Below are 22,087 nucleotides of genomic sequence, written 5' to 3' on the forward strand. Positions count from 1 at the left end.
TCCTTGGCCAGATAATTTTAGTAGTGGAATGCTCACCCCCAATGAAGTCATGGAAACTGAGTCTGCTCATATCTCCCCATCTTTCATGTGGAATTCAGAAATCTGTGAAAGGATATTTCTAAACATTTCTAAGTATCTAAAAAGTATCTTTTTAGTGATTAATTTTATTCTCCTTGAGGCTGGGTTCAAGAAGCAGTCTGATGATACTAGAATTAGGTGCTCCACTTGGAAGATAGAGGCCATTTCCGGGTACAACCAGCTTTTTTCAGGAGTGGCTATGAGTTCTGAGGTGGTACTCATAGCTGCTGAATGTTCATGGCTAGCCACTGATGTGTCATGGGGACAGTCCACACGTCAGTGGGTTTCACATGCACAGGGAAGTTTTGTTAGAGTTCATTCACAGCTCCCTCAGTTTTATGGTGTGGTTTCAGTGGAATTAAACTCAGAATGACTACTGGATGGGTTTTTTTTTTGTTTTTGCCCTCCAAATCTTAGGTAAATGGCTATATTTGAACACTTGGCTCCAGTGTCAATAAATCATTAATGGTTCAAGAAAATCATCAATTTAGCAGGAGGTTACAATCAGTATTTCTTTCTTTTTTTTTTTTTTTTTTTTTTGCTTCAAGATTTCATTTGAGAGAGAGAGAGCACAAGTAGGGGGAGGGAGAAGCAGACTCCCTGCTGAGCAGGGAGCCTGACTTGGGGCTCGATCCCAGGACCACTGTGATCATGACCTGAGCCAAAGGCAGATGCTTAACCAACCGAGCCACCCAGGCGCCCTACAACCAGCATTTCTTAAGTGAGAGAGAAAATAGAACATAAACTGAATATATCACACATGGTAACATTAAGCATTTTTTCATGAAATATGTGCTTCAAAAAATATGTGCTTCAGTTATTATATGTGTGCTGGATCATGATTTTTAAAATGTACTTCTTACTGAGGGTAAAAGTCAAGGAAGTTTGACCTGCTGCTTTAAGCCCTATCCTTTTGTTGATTTAGGTTACCACCAATCTGTGTTCATAGATTTCATTATTTATTTAATGTAGAGTTAAATGCAATTACTTAATAGAATGTAAAACTCTACCTTTTGGTAGTGAAGTCCTTAAAATAGAATAATTTTAATTCTTTCCCTTTTTCATATGGCTGCCAGGAAGCTCAGGTCTATTTTGTTTTTCCCCTGTGTGACTGAGGTCTTCTGTCATAACTGTCACCTCTTTGTATTTACATGGCTCTTCTTCTCTAACCCCTATATCAGTAGTGCTTTTAAAAACTCTTTTGCTTTTCATGTTTAGCTGCTTCTAACCTTTTCCAGAAGTGGACAGGGTGGGCAGGGTTGCTGTTCTAGAGGTTCCACTGACATGGACTGCAATATGAATGAAACCTCTGGGGAGTGGGGCTGTGGATAATAGACATATGTAAAGCCTAAGGGACCATCTTGGTCAAGCCTTTTGCAATATTATGTCAGTCTCCTAGGGTGGCAGCAAAGGGGATGGGGGGAAGCATCAACTGGAAGATTATGTGAATAATTTCTTCCTGGTGTCAGACCTTTTGGGATAAGTACTAATTTGGTGATGATTTTTACACTCGTGTTTTAAGAAGCAGCACAAAAGCATGGCCTGACAGAACCTGAGCGGGTCCTGGGTGAACTGGGGTGCCAGGAATGTGCTGTTCCCCCAGCAGCTGATGAAAATTCACAGACCAACGGGATAGCAGACGACAGGCAGTCCTTGTCGTCGGCGGATAATCTGGTATGTTGGTGATCCTCCTCCTATACAGATGCATTTGGATTTTTACTTTTTTAGAAGATGCATAATTAAATCTGTAGCAGAAGCAGCGAATGAAAACCAGCAGTCCCACTGTCCTGGCCTGATGTGCTTTGTATTCGTAGGTTCCATTCTTGGAATGTGCTACTGTTGGTTATATATAGCATTGTTACTAAAACTTGTTTATTCAGACTTTTAAAAATTTAGATTTCCCGCTCTTTCTCTTCTTAACTCAATATGCGTTCATTACATAAGAATAAGAACATACAGAGAAGGAAAAGTAGGGAAATAAAAGTCATCCATAATCCCCTAACCTAAAGATAACCCTTGTTAACATTTTACTTATATCCTTCTAGATTTTTTCTCTCTCATATTTTTTCCACTTAAATGTAATCAATCACACAACAGACATGCTGTTTTGTAACCTGCTTTTGAAACTTATATATTATGAACATCCTTTCAGACCCATAAATCTGTCTGCCACATTAATTTTTTTAATTGTTGTTTTCTTGAAAATGCTATATGTAAACATTCAAAACCAGGAGAAATATGGTGTTAACATCTTACCTGAACCCACTCTTTTGCACCTTTTCACTGGTGTTTCTCAATCTTTTACATTTTTCTCCCCTCGTGCTGCGGCCTTTTGTATATTTATTTTTCTGATGCACCACCTATTTTCATGAATCTTAAAGCCACTGCTAAACTCGATATCTATTTATGTTTATACATGTACCTATGCTTTATACATACAAAGAATAAGATTTTTCCACCCTCCACCCTCCTACCCATCCACCAAGAACCAATTCCTATCCCCATCTTAGTCTGTTTGGGCTGCCATAATAGAACATTAATAGATTGGATGCGTGGCTTATGAATGATAGAAATTTAGCTCTCACAGTTCTGGAGCTGGTAAGTCCAAGGTCCAGGTATCAGCAGTTTGGTGTTTGGTGAGGGGCTGTTTCCTGATTCATAAATGGCTGTCTTCTTACTGTGGCCCAGAGCTTTCTGGGCCTCTTAATAAGGAAACTAACACCATTCATGAGGACTGCACTCTCTTGATGTAATCACCTCCCAAAGGCTCCATTTCCAAATGCCATCACTTTGGGGATTAGATGTCAGCCTATGAATGGGGATGAAGGGGGATGCAAGCATTCAGTCTGCAGCAGTCCCCGTGGGATGGTGTCATCCCCATTAAGAATGCACTTAAAGGGATGTACTCAAATCCATACGAAGGACTCCTGCCTTATATACTAGGGTGTAACTTGCTCTGTTTACTCAACACTATTTTATAGACATCTTTCCACATTAGTACATAAAGACCTAACTAATTTATTTAGTAATCATGTAAATTTCAGTCATATGGATTGCCATAATCTATTTTACAAATTCCTTGTTAGGTTTTTATGTTATTTCAGTTTTATCACAGGAAATAGTTCTATAATGAGCATCCTTATAGATAAATCTTGTGCACATCCTTAATTCTTTCTTTAGGATAAATTCCTACAAGTGATATTGCTGGGGTCACGAGTTGGAAGCTTTAAGGCTTTTGTTCCTTAACATCACATTAGCCTGCTGGGAAGGTAATGCTTGAATCTCTGCCCACCTGTAGGCTATCAGTGCTCATTTCCCCATACCCTCATTAAAACTGGGCAATAGCATTCATTCAAAATTTTGCTAATCTAGTGGGAGAAAGATCCCTCCTTAATAATTAGTAATAAGATTATTTAGGTTAATCTGTCATTTGCATTTCTTGGTGAATTGCTTATTCATGTTTTTTTGCTGGTTTTTCATTTGGGTGGACGGTTTCTGTGTTTCTATAATGAATTAGAAGGACTTTTCGTATGTCGAGCATATTAGTCCTTGTCATATGTTACAAATATTTTTTTAATATAGCTTGCTTTTTTTTAGTTTTAGTGAAGTATATTTTAAAGTGCCTGTCATTTCCCCCCATCTATCCTGCAGTAGTGTTCTTAGAAATACTGTTATCCAAGCTAACATAATTACTTATACACGTGACCCTTAAATAATGCGAGGGCTAGGGGCACTGACCCCTCCGTGCAGCCGAGAATCTGCATGTAACCTTTCACTCCTCCAGAGATTAACTACTGATAGCCTCCTGTTGACAGGAAGCCTTCCAATAGCAGAAACAGTTGATTAACACATATTTTGTATGTGTATTATATCCTATATTCTTAAAATAAACTAGAGAAAAGAAAATCGTAAGGAAAAGAAAATACATTTACAATACTGCACTGATTCATCGAAAAAAATCCAAATACAGATGGACCCATATAGTTCAAACCCGTGTTGTTCAAGGGTCAACTATATTTGTCTTAGATGTGTAACAGTTTAGTGTTTGCTCATTTATCATTTTAAGCCATCCATACCCGCTTTTTGGAGGACAAGGAACAAGGTTTTTAGAATTGCTAAAATGACTCCCCCCTTAGCTCCTAGTTTGACATATTGTCCCCTCCTCCACATTCCTCATTTCCCCATTGAATAACAGAATTTTAAAATTTCATGAGTTAAGTACTTTCCTTATTTTTGAAAAACAGTTCTTCTTTTGTTTTGACCCCTTGATTTTTCTCTTGTTTTCAATCTCAGGAATCAGATGCACAGGGACATCAAGTGGCCACAAGGTTCTCTCACATTCTGCAGAAGGACGCCTTCCTGGTGTTTCGCTCCCTTTGCAAGCTGTCTATGAAACCCCTTGCTGAAGGCCCCCCAGATCCAAAGTAAGTGAACAGCAGTGTGTGACCGTGTGTGACACAGACTGGCCATGTGTGACCCAGATGACCCAGGAGGATCGTGGGGGTTCTGAGAAACCTTAGTGCCCTGTCCCCTAGTTGGTGTGAATGCAGGAATTTACAGCTTTTCAGACTCCTGCTCTCCCAACAGCCCTTTCATAGTGGATTGTCTGCGTGTCTACACCAACCAGGATTTTGCCCAGTGTTGCTTTCCGTGATTTATATGCAAAAAAATAGTTACTATTATTGAACGTGCACCTTCTTCCTGACTTTCCTAACTAATGAATTTAATCTGATTCAGGGTATGCAGAGGCAGAATATGTACAAGCCTCACTGCCCTGCTCTCATGAGAAGCTTCTGCTTCATGGGTACAAATTTAAGTCCCACATTCAACCCAGAGAAGCCAAACCTTTCTTTATAGTGAGCCAGCTACTGCAGGGATGAAAGCGCTTTGGAGCCAGAGAGCCACATTCCCTCCTGGCTCACTTGAAACCACCTTCACAGCCATATGAGTTACTGAACCTCATGTGAAAAATGGGAATGTGGGAAATTGCCTTCCAGGATCAATTACATGAAATGATATCATCACATCCTGAGTATGGGGCCCTGCACTTTATGAATTTTATTGTCACTGTTATTATTGTGTCGCTAACAAAAATCCTCAACTCTTCTGTTGAAGTACAGTGACCATTAAGGAGATGATTTGGGAAAACTTCCTTCTATCCTGCCCTGTGGGTGAGGGTAGAAACATGAGGCAGGTGGATAAAGAGCACTGCTTCCATTGTCCATAAAGATCGAGTAGGACACAGGTTTTAAGTCTCATGTATGATGTAAAGCAACTGGTCCTATTAAGTTAATGCAGAACCAGCTTTCTGGGTCAATTTATACTTACGTTACTCTAGCTAAATACCTATTTTATGGTGGGGAGAGAACAAGGATTATATAAGTCGGCAACTCTTGTCCTCATAGGCCTGCAGATTCCAGGAGGACCCACCTTATGCCATCTGCCCTCACTCTCTTGGCATTTAGGTGCCAGTGACATTTCTTAACTCATTGATGTTCAGAAAATTCTGCTTGCTGGTAGAGGAGTGAGGCCTTCTCAAGAAACACACTCTTTAAAATTGAATCATTTAGCACTGTCACCATCTTTCACTTTCTGTGCCAGATCCCACGAGCTGCGTTCCAAGGTGGTTTCCCTTCAGCTGCTCCTGTCTGTGCTGCAGAATGCTGGCCCGGTCTTCAGGACTCACGAGATGTTCATCAATGCAATCAAGCAGTATCTCTGTGTGGCGTTATCCAAAAATGGCGTCTCTTCAGTGCCTGATGTCTTTGAGCTGTCTCTTGCTATTTTTCTTACTCTTCTCTCAAACTTCAAAATGCACTTGAAAATGCAAATAGAGGTATGAGCTCCAAAATGTTTGAGGGGCTTTGTGGGGTTTTTGTTGTGGGGTTTTTTTTTTTTTTCGTGTTTTTGTTTGTTTGTTTTTGTATAATGCTTGTCCTTGAAGAGTTAACTCCTGGTGACAGAGCCACCAGGAACTAGACTTACACAGTCTATTTGCTGATACCCCAAAGAAGAACTTTTTAGATTTTATTTATTCATGAGAGAAAAAGAGAGAGAGAGAGAGAGAGAGAGAGGCAGAGACACAGGCAGAGGGACAAGCAGCCTCCACACAGGGAGCCCGATGTGGGACTTGATCCTGGGTCCCCAGGATCACACCCTGAGCCAAATGCTGTGCTAAACCGCTGAGCCACCCGGGCTACCCCAAAGAAGAACTTTTTGAATTGAGTGAGAGAATACCTTTTCCTAAAAGTTCCTGCCCCCAAATCTTACATACCTTTCATTTTAACCAAAAGTTTATTTTTTTTAAATAAAGCTTTAATTTATTCATGAGAGAGAGAGGGAAAGAGAGAGAGAGAGGCAGAGACATAGGAAGAGGGAGAAGCAGGCTTCATGCAGGGAGCCTGATGTGGGACTCAATCCTGGAACTCCAGGATCATGCCCTGAGCCGAAGGCAGACGCTCAACCTCTGAGCCACCCAGGCGTCCCTCAACCAAAATTTTGAATCGAGCAGCCCATGTGTTGGGCTCAGTCCCCTGAACATCTTTGTTTAAACTTATAAATTGTTTCAAATAACCTGAATTAGTTGACAAATTAAGAAGTCATTTTCATTTTACATTCCAATCTAGATTTCTGGTTTCTCTCAAAATTGTAACACTGGTCCTCATTTTTGCTTGGCAGCTCTTGGCTGGTTCCTGAGGGGCAGCTGCTCCTCTAAAGGGGCCTGCATCTCTTGCGGGTTGCTGTGGTCCGTCCTTGCTAGCTGTTCGCATGGGAGACCAGGGTTCCAATACTCCTCAGCAAGTGTGTGTGTGCATTGCTCTTTCACTTCTACCCAGCTTGCTTCCCTTGTCAGAGCTGCCTGAGCCTGTGGGGGTTTTGAGCCTTAATTAATTAATTAATTAATTTTTAAAAAGATTTTATTTATTTATTCATGAGAGACACAGAGAGAGAGGCAGAGACACAGGCAGAGGGTGAAGCAGGCTCCATGCAGGGAGCCTGATGTGGAACTCGATCCTGGGACTCCTGGATCATGCCCTGGGCCGAAGGCAGGCGCTAAACCGCTGAGCCACCCAGGGATCTTGAGCCTTAATTAATTAATTACATTTTTTTAAAAGATTTTATTTATTTATTCATAGAGACATAGAGAGAAAGGGAGAGGCAGAGACACAGGCAGAGGGAGAAGCAGGCTCCATGCAGAGAGCCTGACGTGGGACTCCATCCAGGGTCTCCAGGATCACGCCCTGGGCTGCAGGCGGCGCTAAACCGCTGTGCCACTGGGGGTGCCCTTGAGCCTTAATTTAAATGGTATTAATTGGTGTTCCCCTTTGTCTTCATGTGATGTAGGTCTTTTTCAAAGAGATTTTCCTGAACATTTTAGAAACATCAACAAGTTCTTTTGAGCACAGGTGGATGGTCATTCAGACGCTGACAAGAATCTGTGCAGGTATGTTCACTCTGAGTGTGCTCATCCATTGACTTACCCAGAAATGCTCTTCCAAAATCTAGATTGGGACCTTTACCTCCTGCTTTTAGACATCTTTTTTTTTTTAAGATTTTATTTATTCATGAGAGACAGAGAGGGGGGCAGGGATATAGGCAGAGACATAGACTGAGGAAGAAGCAGGCTCCCCTTGGGAGCCCAATGTATGACTTGATCCCAGGACCTTGGGATCATGCCCTGAGCCGAAGGTAGGTGGTCAACCACTGAGCCACCCATGTGCCACCTGCTTTTAGACTTGTAATGCAGCACTGGAAAAGCCTTACCTTAAAGGCTAATGCTAACCTAATGTCTAGTCCCACTCCACTTATCTTTTAGAGAATGACCCAGCTCAGTCTGGTTTGCCCCTCACTTTGTGGTCCTTGCACAGAAAGTCCCACATCCTGGGAGGCCCCCTAATCCTGCAGAACCAGGATACATGGTCACTCCCCTACAAACTAAACACTTTGTCAGTCTCCAGCTCCAAGGTTTATCTTATCAATGTAAAGTTGCACGGCTATCAACCAGGCCTCTCACTTGTCTGTTATCAAACATAATTTCATAAGTGACACAACTTGAAGAGGTTGATCGGGCAATTATTATCCCTTTCTTAAGAGAGAATGAGTCTTGGAGAGGTGGAGTGAGCAGCTTGAGATACTAGTCAGTGCCGATGCAGGCCTGGGAGGAGGGCATCCTAACTTTAAGTACATCTGACATATGTTTCCTAAAGGAGGTATCTACCTGAGTCAGTGATTTACTGGGAAGCATTTTTGAAAAGGGAATCTCATTTAGTAAGAAAATGTAACTGTTGTGTGTGTTGGATCAGAATTTCTAATATCTGTGTGTTATTTTCCAAGATGCCCAGTGTGTTGTAGATATTTATGTCAACTACGACTGTGATTTAAATGCTGCTAACATTTTTGAGCGCCTCGTAAATGATTTATCCAAAATCGCTCAGGGAAGAAGTGGACATGAGCTGGGAATGACACCTCTGCAGGTAAAAACACTGAAAACCCCCATTTATATTTAAAGTGCATTGGTTTCTGGGTGTTTGGGTAGCTCAGTCAGTTAGGCGTCTGACTCAATCTCAGCTTAGATCTTGATATCAGGATCATGAGTTCAGGCCTCATGTTAGGCTCTACACCCAGAGTGGATTTTTTTAAGGGTCCATTTTTATTTGAAAAAAAAAAAAAAAATTAAAGTGCATTCATTTCAGTAAACATTTATTGTGCGCCTCTGTGTGTCAGGCTAGTTCTGTCCTTGATGCTGTGGTACAGCAGTGAATAAAACAATGCATATGAATGTGCACGACTGCTATGGTCATAACTAATTTATAAGCAGACAGTGTAGAAGTAAGCTGTAGAGAAGAATAAAGTAGGGGTAAAGGACTGCTAGAAATGAGGGTGCTGTCATTTTTAATGGGGTCATGAAGATAGTCTCTCTGAGAAGGTGACATTTGAGCTGAGACCTGGAGGAAGTAAGTTCACTTGCAGTCACCTTTCCAAAGATTATATGAAAACACGATCCTAGGCTCTAGTAAAGCAAAGGAATTTGCTTCTTATCCAATTGCCTCATTAGAATGCCCATGCAGAGAATAGTGTCTTAACCTGAGGTCTCTGAAGGAACTGATCAGAAGATCTAGGAGCTGCCTGGAATTATGTGTAGAATTTTGGTGTGTGGGCATTTTCCCTAGAAGTTCCATAGTTGTCAGATTGACAGAGAGATCTGTACCTCCGTAGATGGTATTTTGAGTCTTAAAATAGTTACATTTCTTTAGGTTATCTGTGATTCACATTCAATTTTTTAAGAAATGCTACTTTTAAAAAAATCAGCATTTTTTTTTATTTGCAGAGTAAGCCTTAAAATAAATGCATTTGTGAGTGTTTGAAGAGTAAGAATGTGTCCAGAATTACTCATTTGTTGCATGATGTAAAATTCTTTTCTCCTTGGGTGGGGAGGGTCACCGGTTTAGACCCTATTGATTTTTAAATTTTATTTATTTTAAGCAATTTTTTTCCTATGATTTTATGTATTTATTTATCAGAGAGTGTACGTGTGCGTGCGCATGCACGTGAGGTGGGAAAGAGGCAGAGAGGGAGGGAGAGAGAGAGAATCCTAAGCAGACTCTGTACTGAGTGCCAAGCCGGACATGGGCCTCGATCTCGTGACCCTGATTTCATGACCTGAGCCACCCAGATGCTCCAATCTATTGATTTTTTTTAAAGATTGATTGATTGATTGATTGATTGAATGATTCATGAGAGACATAGAGAGAGAGAGGCAGAGACACAGGCAGAGGGAGAAGCAGGCTCCAGGCCGGGAGCCCAATGCGGAACTCGATCCTGGGGCTCCAGGATTGTGCCCTGGACCAAAGACAGGCGCTAAACCACCGAGCCACCCAGGGATCCCCCTCTATTGATTTTTTTAAAAAGGAAAGTGTCTTAAGTGTTTTTTGAATTATACAAGCAATGGATTACTTCCTTTTACAAATGCAGATGACACTTGGGGCACCTGGCTGGCTCAGTAGGTAGAGCATGCAACTCTTGATTTCGGGGTCCTGAATTCAAGCCCCATGTTGGGCATAGGGTTTACTTAAAAAAAATCCAGATAACACTGTTCATTTTAGGAAAGCACATATCTCCTGTTTTTCTACTAGGGTGTTTGTAATGAACCGCATTAGAAATTTTCAGGATTTTTACAATGAGCCCTAAATACTTAGGTCACCTGTTAACTTTTCCTTGGGTTCTATGCTTAATATGAGCACTGAATGTCAGTGACTATCTCTTATTTTCACAGGATTCACTGAGAGTCTCGTATATGTCTGCACTCAGTTTATCTGTTAAGTCTCTGTGCCATGTCCCTTCTGTCCTTTAGGAGCTCAGTCTGAGGAAGAAAGGTTTGGAGTGCCTCGTGTCCATTCTCAAGTGCATGGTGGAATGGAGCAAAGACCTATATGTGAATCCCAACCACCAGACCAGCCTTGGTGAGAGGGCTTGTTGCACCACCGCCTCCATTCACAACGTGACACTTGGGGAAAGTTGGCTTTGTGTCACTGTCTTAGAATTAGCAAAATGCTTTAGTTTGCTGATGACCTTAACGCTTCTGCCTTTTAATCAATCTGGGAGAAATTAATCAATCTGGGAGAAATAATGTGAGTTATGCTCTAATGTCATATTCCCAAATGGAGAGGCAGTCATTCTGATTTTTTTTAGTAATCTCTCCTTCCCTCACCACCTTGAAGCACCATCTTTACAATATACCAGATTTCTCTGTGTAAGTCTGTTTCTGAATTTTCTATTCCATTCTATAGATTTGTCCATTCTTGTATCAATACCATGCTTTTCAGATGCCTTGAGTTCTTTAGTGAGTTCAATACCTGTTAGGGCAGGTCTTCCTCTTCACTGTTCTTCACGTATCATGATTTTTGCACTTCTGTTCTTTCATTTGATTTTTAGAATTAGCTTATCAAATTCCACAATAAAGTAAAATTTTAAGTAAACTACGTGAGTGATAACAGTTTCATACTTATGACTCTTACAGTACAAAGTATATTGTTAACAGGTCTGGAAAAAGGAACCATAGAGCCAGACCTGAGCTCAGATATATCTGTATCCCATCTGTTTATTTGGTTTCCTTTGGTTTCATGTCATTGCAGGTCAGGAGAGGCCCACCGATCAGGAAATGGGGGATGGGAGAGGCCTTGACATGGCGAGACGAAGCAGTGTGACATCCATGGAGTCCACGGTATCCTCAGGGACCCAGATGGCTGTCCAGGATGATCCAGAGCAGTTTGAGGTCATCAAGCAACAAAAGGAGATTATCGAACATGGCATCGAGCTGTGAGTATGACTGCTACTCCAGCCAGATCTCTTGGGGCCTTGGACAAAGCCACATCTTCACTGGGAACCTGTTCCAGAAGGCCATGCTGGTACTTGGCAGCCAAGCCTGACTGGGCCAGGCATAGGGAGTGAGTGAGAGAGTGGGAAAGGCAGATTGAGATTGAAATTTAATAGCTTTGTGTAGTTGCTGCCTGGTCTTTTTATTTTTATTTTACCTAATGCAAGAAATTAAACTAATTTAGGAAATAAAGGAAAGTATGAAGCAAGAATGTTTAATCACTCATAAAATTATTACCTGGAGGAAATCACCATTGGTAATTTTTTTCTAACTATATCTTATGAACAGTTTCAACATAGAATTAACTCTGCGTATTAGCATTATCTGTATATATTTTTGTCTGTACCATTCAAAAATTACACCCATCATAATACCTCAGCCGGGTATCTCAAGAATAAAGACGTTTTCCCATATAAGTGCATGATTATTATTATAAGCATTGGTAAATCTTAATGTGTTTCTTTCCAGCCTTTCACACAGAAAAGTACATAAACTCAGTCTCATATCCTGTCCAACTTTTGAATGATTAGTTAACTTAGTAAATTCAGTTTGTTTGAAAACTTGATGTTATAATGCTTTTTAATTGAAGTGTTGATCTCATTTCTATTCTCCCTAGCCCCACTTCAACCCAGTCTGTTCTCTCCACAGCAGCTAGTCTTCTCAAAACCTAAATCAGTTATCACTCCTCCACCTAAAATCATTCCAGATTTCCCTCTCCTCATCAGGGCCTGATCACCCCGACTGACATCTCCTGCCAGTACTGGAGTCACACGATGTGCTTCAGTCCCTTGAACACCTTGAGCTCTTCTCACCATTGTGCCCTCTGCTCGGAATACTCCTGGGTCTTTTTTCCTCCCTCAGGCTTGGCAAAACCTCTCTTCCTCAAGGAGGCCTTCTGTAGCCGCCTGTCTTCACAGGTGCCAAGCTGCTCTTGCTTGCACCTGATCCATGTCCTTCCTGCACAGCCCTTGCCCCAGTCTATGCTGATGCATAAATAGCATTCTCCAGCGCAGGGCTTGGTAAATAGGAGGTTGAGTTTATCCATAGTGAAGTATGCCTACCTTTAACAGGAAATACAAACAGTACTTACACACTGTCAAAAGAAATCCCAACGAAGGGATCCCTGGGTGGTGCAGCGGTTTAGCGCCTGCCTTTGGCTCAGGGCGCGATCCTGGAGACCCGGGATCAAATCCCACGTCGGGCTCCCGGTGCATGGAGCCTGCTTCTCCCTCTGCCTATGTCTCTGCCTCTCTCTCTCTCTCTCTCTCTGACTATCATAAATAGATAGATAGATAGATAGATAGATAGATAGATAGATAGATAGATAAAGTAAAGAAAGAAAGAAAGAAAGAAAGAGAGAGAGAGAAATCCCAACGTGGATAATCTAGAGCTGCCTATTGGCTCTTTACAGATGTCAGAGATCCTGGCTTTTTTACTCTTTCTCTTTCATCATCCCTTTCTTTCTTTTCTTTTTTTGCGGGGGAAAGCGCAGAGGGAGAGAGAAAAAGAGAATTTTTAGCAGACTCCATGCCCAGCACAGCGTCTGACATGGGGCTCGATCTCACAACCCTGAGATCAAGACCTGAGCTGAAATCGAGTCAGATGTTTAACCAACTGAGCCACCCAGGCACCCTTCTGCTTTGCTATCCTTAACACAATTTTCACCTTCATTGTTTTGCCTCATGGTTTAGGGTGACTGCTAGAGCACCAGCCATCACACATATATTAGGGAATAAAGGGGATACTGAAAAAGTATACCTCCCAGCCAAGCCAGCTTTGTTTAAGGATCCTTCCTAGAGGTATTCATACCACTTCTGCTCTTAGATCATAGACCAGAACGTTATCACATGGTCATACTTTGTTTAAGAGAGGCAGAAAAATGTAGTTTTTATTCCAGGTAGTGGTGTGCCTGACTAAACATCGAGGGTTCTTACTATTGGAGAAGAGGAGAACAGATGTTGAGTGACAGCCATCAGACTCTGCTATATAGCTAGGTCAGAAATTAAAGGTGAAATTCAGAGAAGCCACCAGGACACGCAGGACCTTCCTGAGGTGATAGGCAATGATTTGTTTATGCTTCAAATGCCTGCTTTTTTTTATCCTCCCGATTTTGAAATACGTAACCCGTGTCCTGTCTCTTCTTATAACAGTTTCAACAAGAAACCCAAGAGAGGCATCCAGTTTCTCCAGGAGCAGGGCATGCTAGGAACGTCAGTTGAAGACATTGCCCAATTCCTGCACCAGGAGGAGCGCCTTGATTCTGTAAGACTGGGGCTTGGACGCTTGTGTGTCAGTTTGATCAGGTGATTCTGAGACCTGCCTAGCTTTAGCCTAGAGCGTGGCTGACCCTGAGCGCAGTGGCTATTGTCCACACCCCTGTTTACACCAGTCCTACTTCTTCCTTCGGCCAGCATCACAAAAAGCTTCCCAATGGGAGGGTGTGTACTTGGTAGACGGCGTTAGAACTAGAAGTGTCCCCTGACTACTAGAAACTTCTGGCTGCCTGTCTGAAGTTAACCTCCCTCCTGAGTGTGTACCATCATTCTTTCATCTTTAAGTCTCTTGTGCCTACTCGTCCTTCTTCGTCCGAGACAGGATAGACTAACCCTGGAATGGATGGGTGGGCGGGCAGGTGGGGAGTCACCTAGCTTTTCCAGTAGGCCAGCATGTTCTGGGTGTTGAGAGCAGAGCATTCTGCCTGCCTACTCTGCCTGAAGTGTGTGTTTGCTGTGGGTTCACATATCACAGTTGCCAGATGTGAGTGGGTGTGTATGTTTCAGACCCAAGTAGGTGATTTTCTGGGAGACAGCACAAGGTTCAACAAGGAAGTGATGTATGCCTACGTGGACCAACTTGACTTCTGTGAAAAGGAATTTGTCTCAGCCCTGCGGACGTTTCTAGAAGGTTTCCGCCTACCTGGGGAAGCCCAGAAGATTGATCGATTAATGGAGAAATTTGCTGCGAGATACATAGAGTGCAACCAGGGGTGAGCGCTGTGTTTAAGTTCCTTCCATGTTATTTTTTTGCCTGTCTCAGAGCACTGATCTTAGTTTGGTTGGGAGTTGAGTTTAATCTTCCTAAATCTGTGCCAAACAACTAAAGTTTGTTTCCATGTGCCAGACACTGTGCTGAGGGATTATCTCACGTAAGACTTCACAGATTCTCTTTTTGTTCCACGGAGATTGAGGACCAGAGAAGCTGAGTAACTTGCCCACGTTCATATAGCTAGAGCCTGCGCTGTTAATTTTGATAAGAGTAATATTGTGAGTTGAGGGGAGGCCTTTGGGCACCTCTTCCTAATTCAGAACAACTCCTTGATTTAATATATAGGGTAGATCTCAAGGATTTGGGTTTTTCTTTGGTTATGTACTGATGAGCAGGTTACAAAAATGAACACATAACTAATAAAACCCACCTAAGTACATGATTTTATCTTGGCTCCTCTTTGGGTGGGTAGTACATGTTTTCGTAGAAAGTGGAAATTAAAAAAAGAGAGCTAACCTTTATTAAATATCTCCTGCGGCACCTGGGTTGGTATAGTTGGTTGAGTGTCCGACTCTTGGTTTCACCTCAAGTCATGATCTCAGGGTCGTGAGATCGAGCGCCATGTCAGATTGTGCTCAGTGGGAAAATCTGCTTAAGATTCTTTTTCCCTCTGCTCCTTGTCCCCCATGTGTACAAACACATGCATGCACATGGTCTGTCTCTATCTCTCAAATAAATTTTTTAAAACAAACACATTTCCTATATGTCAGCCATGTCATCAGTTTTATATACATTTCATTTAATTAATGGTAAGCCTGGGAGTAGTGTCTCTAGTTATTAGAGAGGAAACTGAAGCTCTGGGAGATTTAGCAACCTGTCCAGAGTTAATCAGCTGGTAAGTAGCAGAGGAGGATTGAAAATGGATTGTCTAACTAAAAAGCTCACACTCTTTCCCCTGAGCTTGAAGTGAAAAATGTCTGAATATGCTGTGAACATGATGTAGAAATTGTTCAATAGAGACCTTTTGATAACAGTTTGCTCTCAGGTCAACTTGATATTCATATTAATTGCTTTTAATCCTCCCAAGTGTACAGTGAGCTGTTTCCATTAGATGCATGGAAAACAGAGGCAGCATCTGGTCATTTTAACCCAGTGGACATTAGAATTTCCCGAGAATGGGATGCCTGGGTGGCTAGGGGTTAAGCGTCTGCCTTCAGCTCAGGGTGAGATCCTGGAGTCCCGGGATTGAGTCCCACATTGGGCCCCCTACATGGAGCCTGCTTCTCCCCCTGTCTGTGTCTCTGTTTCTCTCTCTCTCTCTGTCTCTCATGAACAAATAAATAAAATCTTTTAAAAAAAAGAAGAAGAATTTCCCGAGAAGGCAGAGATGTTACTTTTTTCTTTTTCTTTTTTTTCTTTAGATTTTTAAAATTTATTTGAGAGAGTGAGAGAGAATACAAGCAGAGGGAAAGGCAGAGGGAGAGGGAGAAGCAGACTCCCCACCGAGCAGGGAGCCTGACTTGGGGCTAGATCCCCAGACCTCAGGAATATGGCCTGAGCCAAAGGTAGACGCTCAACCAACTGAGCCACCCAGACGCCCCAAGATATTACTTACTTTGGACATCTCTCTTGTGTGGATCTGGGGACCCTTGGTCCGTTTCTTTCAGTGGCTAAACATGTTAGATTGCTTCAAGTTGTATGCAGACTTCTTGTTATGTTCTTCAGAGTTTCTCCCTCTCCTTTTGGGGACAATTTGGACAGACTAATTTTTATAGCTTTAGCCTCGCCTATTTTGAGGCCACGCATCCACACATTTTTGTCTTTTCTTGCCTAAAGCAAAAAAAGTTTGACTTCACCAGCATATTATGTAGAAAAACATGAATATTTTTTTCAAATTTCTGCTGTTCAGCATTATAGTGGGTAATGTAAGCTGTAAGTAATAACTGAATAGCGGTTTTCTTTTCTTTCTTTTTTTTTTTTTTTAAGATTTTTTTTTTAAGTAATCTCTGCACCCAGTGTGGGGCTTGAACCTACACCTGCAAGATCAAGAGTCACATGCTCTACGGAGTGAGCCAGCCAGGTGCCCCTGAACAGGAGTTTTCATCCTTTTTCTCCCCAGTGCCCAGTACAAAGTAGATGTTCTCAGAAACATAACCAGTGTGAAGCAGCTGAGGCAGAGCTGTGCAAACTCTAAGGGGGCCTCACTCTCCAGGTTGGAGTGTGGGCCTTGGGGCATTTTTGTGCTCTGAGTGCCTCGCTTGCCACACACTAATCCATGGTCTGGCTGTACCTTAAGAATCTTTTTTAAAACTTGACTTAAAAAAAAAAAAAACTTAAGGGGCACCTGAATGGCTCAATTAAGCAGCTGCCTTAAGCTCAGGTCATGATCTCAGGGTCCTGGGATTGAGTCCCACGTCAGGCTCCCTGCTCAGTGGGAAATCTGATCCCTGCCCCCCCCACCCTCCCACCCCCCAACCCCACTCATGTTCCCTCTCTCTCACTGACTTTTAACTGAGTAAATAAAATCTTCCCCCAAGAAACCCTTAAAACTGGGATCCCTGGGTGGCGCAGCAGTTTAGCGCCTGCCTTTGGCCCAGGGCGCGATCCTGGAGACCTGGGATCGAATCCCACGTCAGGCTCCCGGTGCATGGAGCCTGCTTCTCCCTCTGCCTGTGTCTCTGCCTCTCTCTCTCTCTCTCTCTCTCTCTGTGCGACTATCATAAATTAAAAAAAAAAAAAAAAAAAAAAAAAAAAAAAAAACCCTTAAAACTGCTTTATCAGAGAAACTTAAAACCTGACATGATTTCTTAATTAGCTTTTTCTACACTCAGGGTCATTAGTTATTATTCGATGATGGTGAAAGCATGAATACTCTTGACTAGTTTGGCATCACGTGGAACAATTGGTCTGTGTTCAGTGAATCGTGTCTCCATTATAGCTGTTTCTCTGCATGTTCTTACATCTGGAACCTTCTCTTCCAGGCAAACCCTGTTTGCTAGTGCTGACACTGCGTATGTCTTAGCATATTCAATTATCATGCTAACCACAGACTTGCACAGCCCTCAGGTAAAATATTTGAACAAATTATATATTGTAGTGGGTAAATAAGGAGTTTTTTGGGGGCCATTAGATGTTTTCTAAATGGTTTTTAATTTTTTAAAATTTCAGGTAAAAAATAAAATGACGAAAGAACAATACATTAAAATGAATCGGGGTATCAATGATAGTAAAGATCTACCAGAAGAATATCTCTCAAGCATCTATGAAGAAATAGAAGGCAAGAAAATTGCCATGAAAGAAACAAAAGAACATACGATCGCAACCAAATCTACTAAGCAGAGTAAGGTCTAATGACAAATTATTTCCATTCTAATTTTCAAGGGTATCAGATTGCATGATTAAGTCCCCCAATGATAAATTTAATTTGCGTAACTAGATACCTGAATAGTAAATGTGTTTAAATTATTGTGATTATGTTGATTCTCTCATAATTATAACCATCTTCTTGCTAGATTTGTGATTAGCTACAAGAAGGAATTTAAAATGAGTAATCAAAAAAAAAAGGAGTAATCTAAGAGCTAAATTATCCCCACAAAATATTCCTTAAGACTGCTTTAATGGCAGTGGTGATAGTGCCAACCTTGATGAGAATTCTGTAAGGGAAGGCCCTGTGGCACTATTGGTTTCAGCAGAGTGCAGAGATTTAGAGCACAAGCTGTAGAGCCACACTGGATGCGGGCATGTCCCACCTCCACTACTTACTGGCGATATGTCCCTGGGCAAGGTGCTGAGCCTCTCTGTGCCATATTTTTTCTTCAGTAAAATGGTCATATTTGGAACACACTCATAGAGGACCTCAGGAGGATTTGTGACTTGATCATAAATCTTTTAAAACTGTGCCTAGCCCATAGCGAGCACTCAGTGGGTGCCAGTGGCTGCTGTTAGACTCTCATTTCTTTGTAGGCGTAGCTAGTGAAAAACAGAGACGGCTGCTGTACAACCTGGAGATGGAGCAGATGGCTAGAACAGCAAAAGCTCTGATGGAGGCTGTGAGCCATGCGAAAGCTCCATTCACAAGTGCCACTCACTTGGACCACGTCCGGCCAATGTTCAAAGTGAGTATCTTGAGAAACGAGGACCTGGTTCGTCCTGATTCTGCAGGTGCCCAGCTAGAAGCTAACCAGTGACTTTATCATAGTGAAGAGGGAGGGGAGAGGAGAGGCCAGGTCTGGGTGCTTCTGTCTGAATAGTGACTCAAGTGAGTCCTTCCCAAAAGCTCTTTGATGATACAGAGGATGTACCAGCCGCAGCTATAAGTGCTAGATTGCTGTGGCCTCCACAGTCAGAATGGCTGGTTTGAATCTTGCCTTTGCCACTTTATAGCTCTGTGATCTTGGTCAGCTTATTCAGTCTCTCTCTCTCTCTCTGTGTTTATCACCTGTAAAATGGGCCAAACACAGGATTGTGGTTGGGGCTGCTGGGGGATTGAATGAATTAAAAATCATTCAGGCAGAAGAGATTATTTTATTTTGACCTTTCACCTCTGGCCTCAGGGTTATTAGTTTACCAGATGAAATTAATTGGAAGTAAAAGACAGTATCCTGAAGTCTATTTTTAAAATGTCTAGAAAAGACACAGGCTTAATAAACACAGCACATAATTTTTCTCTAAGGTGTTTTTATTACTATAAATATCCTGTCAGTATCCTGTTAGTTAATAATTTCTAGATTTTTGTGAACCTTTATTTCCAGGGAATTCACAGGAAAATTGGAGGAAAAGTAAAGTCTAAATAATTTTAATTAGGAACCTTTCAATAAACTAAGTTTATAGACTATAAATTGCATGTAGGTTTTATGTGCCAATCTCTGATTGGCAACAGCTGCCTGCTGCACTGTGCAAAGAATTTTCTTTTCTTTTTCTTTTTTTTTTTTAAGAAGAATTTTCATACCCTGAATAGACTCAGGAGGGAGTGGGCTCTCTAGTTGATGAGTAATGTCTGCCATGAGCCCAGGGGGATGTAGTGGTGGCACTAGCCACGTATCTATCTACCTTCCTTTTGTATTGAGCTAAATTTTTAAAAACTATGCCTAGGAGCATATTTATAGTGATATATTTGACCATAATCTAGGAAGAATTAACTTATTTATTTTTAAAGATTTTATTTATTTTTTCATGATAGAGGCAGAGACACAGGCAGAGGGAGAAGCAGGCTCCATGCAGGGAGCCTGATGCAGGACTCAATCCCAGGACTCCAGGATCATGCCCTGGGCCAAAGGCAGGCACTAAACCGCTGAGCCACCCAGGGATCCCCCGGAAGAACTATTTTATATTGTGAATGGAGTAGATTGAAATCAAAATAACAGTGAACTTGGCATCCTGGCTGTGCTCATAACTAACAGTATGCCCTCTCAGTGCTCTTTCCATGTTAAAATTCTAGACATTATTGAAACCTTGCTTCCTTCCAGTTGGTCTGGACGCCGCTGTTGGCAGCCTACAGCATCGGACTGCAGAACTGTGATGATACAGAGGTGGCCTCCCTGTGTTTGGAGGGCATCCGATGTGCAATCCGGATTGCCTGCATCTTTGGAATGCAGGTGAGTGGACGTCAGTGAGGCTCCAGAGATGCTGGTAGTCTGTGTTCTTTCAGATTTGGCAAAATTTAAAAACTATTAGACATTTCCAATTAGCCAAAAAGTCTCAGCAAAATATCTACTCTTGCCTGCTAAGAGGAAGACTACATATTTGTGCCTAACAATAGCCTCATTAGGGGGAAAATTGGAGATTTGAACTGTAACCTCCTTTAGTGGGTAGGTGAGGTCTAAGCTATTTGATTGGATTTGGCAAAACAGACTTCCTATCCATCTGCTTAATTTGCCTGCCCGAGTGCTAAGATACTACTTTTCCTTTTAAGATCACCTTTTGTTATAATTTCCTTTATTTCCACGTCTTTTCTGGGAGAAACCATATATTGCAAAATGAGTATGTCTGTAGACTTTTGAATCTTGAAAAACTCAAGCAACTAAACAAAATAGAATTCTCAGATTCTTAGGAAATTAGGAGGCTGTTGGTCCTATGCACCACTTCCTAAGAATTTGCACCCATTTATTTTGAAAAACTCAGATCTTCTATTCTTGTTCATTTTACAGTTAGACTTTTTCTTCTGTACCAAGACCATAGGCTTTGACATCAGACGCCCTGGGTTGCAGAACCCAACCCTGCTACTTCTCTAGCCACGTGACATTGGGCCAGCTAACTCCCCTCTAAGACACCCTTGGTCTCATTTACAGAATTCAGAAAATAAGCCTACCTTGCAAGATTGTTGCAGAAATTCGAGTGTGTGTGTTTGGCGGGGGGGGGGGGGGGGGGGGGGGGGGGGGTGTGCAATCTTAGCATTCAACAGATTCCTCTGCTACTCCCTCCAGAGGGAATAGAACCCAGAATTTAAGTTTGAGGTCAGCTGCAAAGGAGCGAGCCGGCTCTCACCCATGTAGTGTATAGGGATGTTCCAGTAGCAGGAGGATACCAGCACGGAATCACTGGTGTGTTGATGTGTGTGAAGCCTGTTAGGTGATGTGTGTACAGATGTCCAGAGCCCAGTGCACACACAGTCCCATAGATATGCAAACGGTCATGCTAAGGGTGGAATCTCAGCGTGCTCTCTTGTTTGGGTTCTGTTGCAGCTGGAGCGAGATGCCTATGTTCAGGCTCTTGCTCGCTTCTCCCTGCTGACGGCCAGCTCCAGCATCACAGAAATGAAGCAGAAAAACATCGACACCATAAAGACGCTCATTACAGTGGCTCACACCGATGGCAACTACCTTGGGAATTCCTGGCATGAGGTGTGTTTCCTTTGAAAGCCTGGTAAATGCCTTTTCTTAGGAGGACTCCAGTATTCCTGTGACTCAGTGTCCATCTGCTCTCTTTGGTCAGTTACTTGAGTCAAGCCTAGCTTTAACTCTGGGTTTTCCTTTATCCACAAGTCCTCACAAATCTGAAAGTCAGGTTCTGGGACTGTGGTGGGTATGTTCAGATGCACCACCTCACAGAGCGACCCCATCCCCAGCAGCTCATGTTCACACAGTGCACTTCTGCAGCTTTGTTTTCATGGGAGCACATCAACCTGAGCCCTGATGCACCTCCTGGGGGCTCGTAATGCCACCACATAGATTTAGAAAAAGCTGGGAGCCTGATCTCTCTCCTAGTTGAATCTAAAGAGAAATTTTCAACATTTACAGTAAGCCACTAAGGAGATTGCTGGTGGGTTTATGTTTCTATTTACACAGTATTCTAAGGTTCTCACCTAGGATAATTATGTGTATAAATGTGTTCAAAAAGTCATTCATTGAAATTTTAGTTGTTCTAGGGAAAAGATTTAATTAGAAACAGCCTAGATGTCCCAGCAATGAGGGATTGTTCTTTTTAAAAAAAAAAAAAAAAAAGTGTGGTACACCATTCCTTAGGGTATTTGAAATAATGTTGCTGAAAGGAGGGACAGCCAGACATATGTGTTCCCCAGTGGAACCCCAGTACCACCTATGAGATGTTTCTGCCACAAACTCAAACTTGAATCAGTTCAAGCCTGTGCTGCAAATTTATAGGGAATCTAGGGGACAGAAGCACATGCTTTTTTTTTTTTTTTTTTTTTTTTCT

General features: G+C 42.1%; 1 protein-coding gene across 4 annotated transcripts in view; it reads left to right on the forward strand.

Annotated features, from left to right (window-relative positions):
- ARFGEF2 (ARF guanine nucleotide exchange factor 2) overlaps positions 1-22,087 on the forward strand; it is a 99,036-nt gene that overhangs the window by 29,972 nt on the left and 46,977 nt on the right. For all 4 annotated transcript variants that reach the window (XM_077873500.1, XM_077873502.1, XM_077873501.1 and 1 more), the window contains exons 8-21: positions 1,601-1,752; positions 4,372-4,502; positions 5,680-5,914; positions 7,423-7,522; positions 8,413-8,552; positions 10,430-10,538; positions 11,211-11,394; positions 13,603-13,714; positions 14,233-14,438; positions 17,419-17,503; positions 17,606-17,777; positions 18,401-18,552; positions 19,903-20,031; positions 21,118-21,276. In XM_077873500.1, coding sequence (XP_077729626.1) covers positions 1,601-1,752; positions 4,372-4,502; positions 5,680-5,914; positions 7,423-7,522; positions 8,413-8,552; positions 10,430-10,538; positions 11,211-11,394; positions 13,603-13,714; positions 14,233-14,438; positions 17,419-17,503; positions 17,606-17,777; positions 18,401-18,552; positions 19,903-20,031; positions 21,118-21,276 — 2,066 coding nt within the window. The remainder of the gene's footprint in view (positions 1-1,600; positions 1,753-4,371; positions 4,503-5,679; positions 5,915-7,422; positions 7,523-8,412; positions 8,553-10,429; positions 10,539-11,210; positions 11,395-13,602; positions 13,715-14,232; positions 14,439-17,418; positions 17,504-17,605; positions 17,778-18,400; positions 18,553-19,902; positions 20,032-21,117; positions 21,277-22,087) is intronic.

The sequence above is a fragment of the Canis aureus genome, chromosome 26 (assembly GCF_053574225.1).
Source record: "Canis aureus isolate CA01 chromosome 26, VMU_Caureus_v.1.0, whole genome shotgun sequence".
NCBI classification, from domain to species: Eukaryota; Metazoa; Chordata; class Mammalia; order Carnivora; family Canidae; genus Canis; species Canis aureus.